We start from the raw sequence: 7,731 nt of genomic DNA, 5'->3' as shown, positions 1-7,731 counted from the left end.
ATATATATATATATATATATATATATATATATATACACACACACACACACACCTGAATCACTTAGCTGTATACCTGAAATGAACACATTGTTAATTAACTATGCTGCTGCTGCCTCTGAGTCACTTCAGTCCTGTCAGACTCTGTGCAACCCCATAGACAGCAGCCCACCAGGCTCCCCTGTCCCTGAGATTCTCCAGGCAAGAACACTGGAGTGGGTTGCCATTTCCTTCTCCAAACTCCAATATAAAATAAAAATTAAAAATTAAAAAAAAAAGAATAATAGAGTGTTGGAGAGGTTCTCAGCCAGGCAGACAGAGGTCCCCTGGGTACAGCAATGACGGGAGGCTTCTATGCAGGGAAAGCATCGTGTTTGTAACTGGTCACAAAATTCAATGACATTATACTTAGATACATAGTGAAAATGTAATTGTGATTTCTTCATTTGGTCTCTCACTATTATGGTCTCTCCTATGCCCCTACACAAGGGTTTGCCAGGTAGCTCAGTGGTGAAGAATCCACCTGCCAATGCAGAAGATGCAGGAAGATGCAGGTTCAATCCCTGGGTCAGGATGATCCGCTGGAAGGGGAAATGGCAACAGTGTTCTTGCCTGAAAAGTCCCCTGACAGAGGAGCAGGGCGGGCTACAGTCCATGGAGTCACAAAGAATCAGACATGACTGAGTGACTGAGCAAGCATGCCTCTATCCACTGTCTCAGAGAAGTAAAGCTTAGACCCAAATCCTAAGTCCTTTGAGAAAGAATTCATTCTCTCTTGGATGAAAGCCCTCGCTCCATCTCTGCCTTCGCTCCATTTCTCAACGGCACCCCCTTCTTCCCTCCTGAAGATGTTACTGTCTGTACAGGATAAGGGATGGCTTATAAGACCTTGTGGAGAAGAGAAGAGGGAGGGTCCTGGGGTGTGGTGGGTCTCCAGTCTCTGGGGCCATGTGTCTTTCCCCCTGGCCTCTCATGCCACGGTCTGCATCTGGCGAACCTGTGGCCTGATCTCCTGCAGGCAGGCCTTCCTGCAGACCTTCCTGGCACATGACTCAGCCGAGGCAGACAAGGTTCTAAGGTCTGGCTGTGATTCCTATTCAGACCTGGCCTAGGTGATCTGCTCTGTGCCTCACCGCCCATCCTGAGCAAACCCCTCTAGAAACTCCCCAGCCAGATTCGAGTTATTTTTGGGTTAATGGGAACAGAGGATAAGGGTCTGGAGAACTTTGGCATGCACGAGTGCTCCCTCTACCCAATCAGTCTCCACCTCCAGGTCAGGACCACATGGTCACTGCCGTCTGGACTGGCACAGACTCTGCAGGGCCCTTCTCTGGGGCATGGAGTGACGGTGGTGGAAAAGGTGTGGATAAGGGCTCCCTTCTGCCCTCTTGTCACATTCACTTTTCAAAAGCTCATTTTGCTGTCCCACCTCCTTCTCTGCTTCACCTTTTCACAATTACCTGAGAACCGGAAAGAGTTTCCATCTTCTTTCTGTTCACTCTTAAGGGAAACCCTATGATGGATTCCTGGAATTTCCCCCTCCATATTTTAAAGAGAAGATAAAGCAATTTAGACAGACCTTCCTGGGGAGATAAACTGGGTCTTGCTATACACTCCTATTTTTTCTTATTAACCTCAGCCATCTTATTGCATTCCTTCTGAAACAAATCTTAACCTCCCCCCAGACAGAGAGATGCCTCTGGCAGATGAGTGAAGATCACATTCTTGCATAAACAAGAGAAAAGCATGTTAACCAATTTTGAAGTACTTCCTCCAGCACATATATAAGAGCCCTAACTGAGAAAGAGGGTGGGTACATTTAAGGGATTAAAAGAAGTTGACCTGGCCTGTAGGTCACAGGAAGAGGGAGTCCCTCACGAGCACCAAGGGGTAAAACAGGTGTTAATCACTAAGTGCTTACTCCGGGGCAGCCAAGAGGACCGTAAAGTCTACAGGAAACCACTGAACAGAACACTGAACAAGAGAGTGGCCGGGTCAGCTGAGCTTTCTGGCTACAGATGCAGTGTGGACAGTGATCTGGAAGGAAAGGAACGAGACTGGATGCAGGGGGTTAGTAAGGTGCAGCTGCAGGAGCCCAGGTCAGAGATGATGGCGAGGACCAGGGAGGGGTGATAAAGACATGGTCTGGGGATTTATAATAGAGAGAGAGAAACCTGTGACTCACTGTAGATGCAGGAGGTGAAAATAATGGGTGGCTCAAGAGTCAGAGATTTCTGAGATTTCTGGCTTGAGCAACAAAACTAAGACTTTTTTTAAGACAAGAAACTCTTGATATGAAACAGATTTCCAGGGATAGATGAGGTGGTGGAGTTCCATTCTGAATACTTGGAGGACTGGCAGCCATCCAAGTACAGATCTTCAATATCCAATAATGAGCATACCACACACTTTATGAGGTGAGAAATTAAAATAAAAATGTACTCTAAACCCCTTTACTCCCAGCTGTGGCCTTCGCTGAAAATCTGATTTAAACATAAAATGAGGACATTGATTTTCAGTTTGATTCGGCAGTTTGGGGTTTAGCACATCTTATTTCTTCTGCCCTTGAGAAATTTTACTCTACATGCACCTCCATCCTCAAGTTTTAATTCATATGAAAACCTTAAACCATTTTAGGTGAGTTGAATCCATGCCCTTTTATGATGGAGAACACAGATATAAGCAGTGTTTTATATGCAAATAATAGCATTTTGGTATCAGACACTAGGAACACATATCATAGGCTCTTTTCTAATTGGTGCTGACAGCAAAGTCTTTAAGTCAATTAGTATAAAACCAAAGTTCTCATTTTGTCAGCTTTCCAACTAATGACTACTTTCTAAAGATATCGTAATAAAGGCCACCTTACTTATTATACAGGTGTATATTTTTACTCTGAACTACTCTGGCGGGTGTTCCAGAAAGTTGCTTTTCTCAGAATGACTGGTTTATCAAGGTATTTTTTTTGGAGGAGGGTGTGTGTGACTAAAGAAGATGTTTATTTACACTTGTTTTAACAATTTTCGTCAGGTCTAGCTCAGTGGGTAAAGACTGCCTACAATGCAGGATACACAAGAGATGCAGATTCTATCTCTAGGCAGGGAACATCCTCTGGAGAAGGACATGGCAACCTACTCCAGTATTCTTGCCTGGAGAATCCTGTGGACAGACGAGCCTGGTGAGCTACAGTCCATGGGGTCGCAAAGAGTTGGACACAACTGAAGTGACTGAGCTCATGTATATTGTAGCCATATTTTAGAGCAAGGGAATTATAAGAGCTCAAGTTAAATACTAAGTTCTCCATTTGGGTCCATTAAGAGTGGAGCCAAAATTATTCTGAGAAGAGTCATGGCTCTGTCTATGGTGCAGTGAAGAGTGTTTTTTATTGTTGTTTTTTAGAATTTCAGGCACAAGTTCTTCTTACTATCCTAACTCAGCCAGATTGTTCAAACGCACAGCTCCGAACTCAACTAGTGACACACGCTAGCTACATTCACTGTCAAGCTGCTCCTTGGTTTTCAAATGCTCAGCTGAGGGGGAAAAAGCACACCTGTGGTCATTTGAAAGATATGCTATTCAGCTGTTCCTGTCTACTGCTGCTGCTGCTGCTGCTAAATCGCTTCAGTCATGTCTGACTCTGTGCGACCCCATATACGGCAGCCCACCAGGCTCCCCCGTCCCTGGGATTCTCCAGGCAAGAACACTAGAGTGGGTTGCCATTTCCTTCTCCAATGCATGAAAGTGAAAAAATAAAGTGAAGTCACTCAGTCGTGTCTGACTCCTAGTGACCCCATGGACTGCAGCCCACCAGGCCCCTCCATCCATGGGGTTTTCCAGGCAAGAGTACTGGAGTGGGGTGCCATTGCCTTCTCTGGTTCCTGTCTAGATGCTCTGAAGTTCATTCCTAGGAGAAGCCAGATCACTAGAGACCCACATACTTGGATATTAAAACAATTCATTTCTAAAGTGACTTGATTACTTTCCCTAAGCTTCATTTCCCAGTATTCAAAGTGAAGGAAGATTCACTCATTCACTCAACGATTACTCACTGAACTACTCTTCGCAAAGTTTTAAGTCCACAAAATAGAAGACATAGTTCCACTTCTTAATGACCCTAACTATCTACTAATATGTGCTTAAGTATCTTTACCTACATATAAAGGCCAAAAGACCGTTATCATCCTATATGATAAGCACAGAAATACAGAAATATACAGAGGAGAGATACCTTCCCCAGCTTGAGTTCAGGAAGGGGAGGATGACAACGATACAGACACGTCCCAGAATAATGTCACCCACTCTCTCTGGTGTCACGTGTTACTGGGGATCCCATGAGAAGAGGGGGAGAGAGCTCTGCCATGACTGGAAGAGGAGGAGCACCGGTGTCAGCTATGGTGCCCCTGGCTCCAACACAGACACTCTCAACTGGCTCAGTCAGCGTGGAAACGTATTATCTCATGTGACAAAAGCTCCAGGAGCAGAGAAGGTTCAGAGCTGATTTAGCGGCTGGACTGTGTCACCAAGGACCCTCCTCCTTCCCACCTCTCAGGGGTTGGGATGGAACATCTCAGGATAGAACCAGGTGGTTGCAGGCATCGCAGTAAAACACAGAAGGTCCCAAGGAAGAAAGAGACCATCTTGACTTCAGCTTCTTTTCCCTTCTTAGAAGGGAAAACACCCCAGAGACATTTGAAGATTTTCTCTCCTGTCTCAAAACCCTGGCTTTGGGCACCTGCCCATCAGTAAAGCAATCAACAGAAAGGGCTGTGCGCTACCACTTAGACTCAGTGTCATCAGTTGGAGCCCGTCTGTTTTAGAGAATCGACCACACACTGCTCCAGGGGCGTTACAGACACACGCTGGCTGACTTGAAAGAACTCATCCTTTCTTCTACGAATCTTTCATTTGCCAAAGTTTTAAAAATTTCTGCAACTTTCTTACCTCAATTAGTTTTTTTTCTCTCTCTACTGTCAATGCCTAGAAAGTAAGGCTGATGGAAACTGATCAAATCATACTACTCATTTTGCAGCTCAAATTCATGCACTTCAAACAAAATTTACCAAAATCTACGAGTTTAACTCCGCCTTCGGTGGTTAACAGGATGTTATTTCCTTTTATATCACGGTGGATAGTTTTGTTGTTATGCAGATGCTGAAGTCCCTGGCAGTGGAAAATAAATATGGTGACTTTTGAAGGAAATACCAAATAAAAACACATTTTATTTCAGGAGAATGCATTTATACAAATCAATAGTGAACACATGTTAAAATTAACACTCAAACCTTCGTAAATGTTTCACATTGAGTTAGTTAAATCAAAGTATATCTTGTCCACTTTGGACTGAAAAAATTTTTGCAAAATCAGGGCATACTCCTAGCCTTTATGAAATATTTTATTTAGAATGTGCTAATCTCATTAGAATAAAAAGTCCAAATACTTATTCTAAATAATGGCTGTTAAAAATAAATAAATAATGGCAAATAAAAACCTATTAGTAAAAATATACAGTATCTACCTTCTTCATCATTGATTTCAGAACTATACCTAGGAGATCAAAACTCAGGATTCTGTAGACACAAGGAGGGTAGATTTTTTAGTAGAAAAGAGGAATTAGCTATGCTAAATATTTCAGATTTTGCATCTTACTCTTGCATCAATAAATACTAATGAAGTGTTTTTTCTAAAAATAGGATACACATTTTTTATTTAACTAGAACTGCCTCATAATTAATGCACGAATAATTTAAACTGCCTTACCAACAGTGCTTCACGTAAAATATAGGCAATTATGGGCTCACTCATTCTTTTGCCCTCCTTCAGAAATCCTTTCACAAGATCTGTCACTGATCCTCCATTGCACAGCTACAAAAGAATATTTCAAAAAAAGAATATTTTTAGAAATTAAAATGGATGTGACATTTTAAGTACTTGCTATAAAAGGTTTTCTCAAAACATTTAAAAAACCTGTTCCAATTTTTTGTTTCAAATGATTATTCCCATCATTGTTAAGATTTTATAAATGAACATATAAAATTGTACTAGTATACAATCGATTATTGGAACACAGTTTCCATACGAATTAATTTTAGAAGAGAATCTGGAGAAGCACTGGGCTCGACTTTTAAATTCAAGGATAAGAATTATGATTCTACAAATTAGTTTCAAATTTTAGGACCTAGAGCTCTTAAAAGTACTCTTGATTCCTGATGCTGTTGTTGTTCAGTCGCTTAGTCATGTCTGACTCTTTGCGACCCCATGGACTGCAGCACATCAGGCTTCCCTGTCCTTCACCATCTCCCAGAGTTTGCTCAGTCTCATGTCCATTGAGTCAATGATGCCATCCAACCATCCCATCCTCTGTTGCCCCCTTCTCCTATCCTCAATCTTTCCCAGCATCAGGGTCTTTTCCAACGAGTCAGCTCTTCACAGTATGAAAAGGCAAAAAGACATGATTCCTGATAGTTTAATTAATAGTACAGTATGACCTCAGTCCATGGCTATATACTGCTTCATTTGTGCATTAACTTGAAAACATACTTCCTCTGGTAAAATCTCAGAGTGCACTGAAATAAGGATTACAAACAGTATTTTAGAAAACTATTTTAAACATCACGTTTCCTAACTTTCTCCCTTTGCATCTCCCAAGAGCAGAGGATGCTAAAAAGAAAAACAAGAGGGAAGAACATGGTAGGGGAATTTTTCACATCCGGGTTTCTTCCAAGATAGGTAACATGAAGTCCCACAGCAAACATTACTAGGAGCTACATGTGGCTTAGATGTTAAAGAATCCTCTTGCCAATGCAGGAGACATGGGTTCGATTCCAGAGTTGGGAAGTTCCCATGAAGAAGGAAATGGCAACCTACTCTACTCTTGACTGGAGAATTCGATGGACAGAGAAGCCTGGCGGCCTACAGTCCATGGGGTCACAAAGAGTCAGACACGACTGAGCAACTGAGCACAAGCACGAGCCTATTGCAGAGGAGAGAAACACTGACATCAACAGTGGAACATGAGTGGGACATAACTAGCTAAAAGGCCCCAGCAAAGCTTTGACCCCAGGAACACCTGGTCCCTTAACCTGGGATCCTTCAGTCTTTGCTGTCAGCTCTCTCTCCCCGCAGGGCTCCTTGCTCTTACCCTGACCTCTGGGGTCTCCTCTGTCACCTCAGTGCCTGAGAACTAAGAGTTGTCATTTCCTCGACTCTACTGACCTAAATGGAGTAGAGAAAGGTGAAAGGAAATGCGTTCGTAGCATCCTTGTCTGAAATACTGAACATATTTTCTCTCAAACTTTCTTCTAACATGGTAATTAGATTTTATTGGATGCCTGGACACTTCTGATACATTATGAATTATATAACAGTTGTATTGAGCACAGACTTTGCGTTAGCACGTTCCTAACCCATTTACATGCATTATCCTTATGTCTCACCACTCTGTAAAGTAGGTATTATTATCATCTCCATACTAAAGATGGGGAAAGTGAGGCACAAAATGGTAAGGTAACTCAGGAAAGATCACATTGTAGTGACAGAGCTAAGACAGGAACTTGGACAGCCTGACTTTAGAGTCCAGCCTTACATTTAATCATGATATATCATGATCCCCCAACAGGTTGTCTGGGCTGACAGGTCAATCTAGACATCATGTGTGATATCAAAGTTCCTTTTTTTTTTTAAGATTTTTTTGATGCAGACCATTTTTAAAGTCTTTATTGAATTTGTTACAATGCT

General features: G+C 42.3%; 1 protein-coding gene across 1 annotated transcript in view; it reads right to left on the bottom strand.

Moving 5' to 3' along the window:
- Nucleotides 1-7,731, bottom strand: part of MYO3A (myosin IIIA) — a 158,207-nt gene that overhangs the window by 132,523 nt on the left and 17,953 nt on the right. The window contains exons 3-4 of the mRNA XM_010860064.1: nucleotides 5,755-5,859; nucleotides 5,058-5,157 (exon numbers count right to left, since the gene is read on the bottom strand). Of these exons, the coding sequence (XP_010858366.1) occupies nucleotides 5,058-5,157; nucleotides 5,755-5,859 (205 nt within the window). The remainder of the gene's footprint in view (nucleotides 1-5,057; nucleotides 5,158-5,754; nucleotides 5,860-7,731) is intronic.

The sequence above is a fragment of the Bison bison genome, unplaced genomic scaffold (genome assembly GCF_000754665.1).
Source record: "Bison bison bison isolate TAMUID 2011002044 unplaced genomic scaffold, Bison_UMD1.0 scf7180017864461, whole genome shotgun sequence".
NCBI lineage: Eukaryota > Metazoa > Chordata > Mammalia > Artiodactyla > Bovidae > Bison > Bison bison.
Note: the sequence above shows the minus strand (reverse complement) of the source record. Positions and strands in the feature narration are given on the sequence as shown.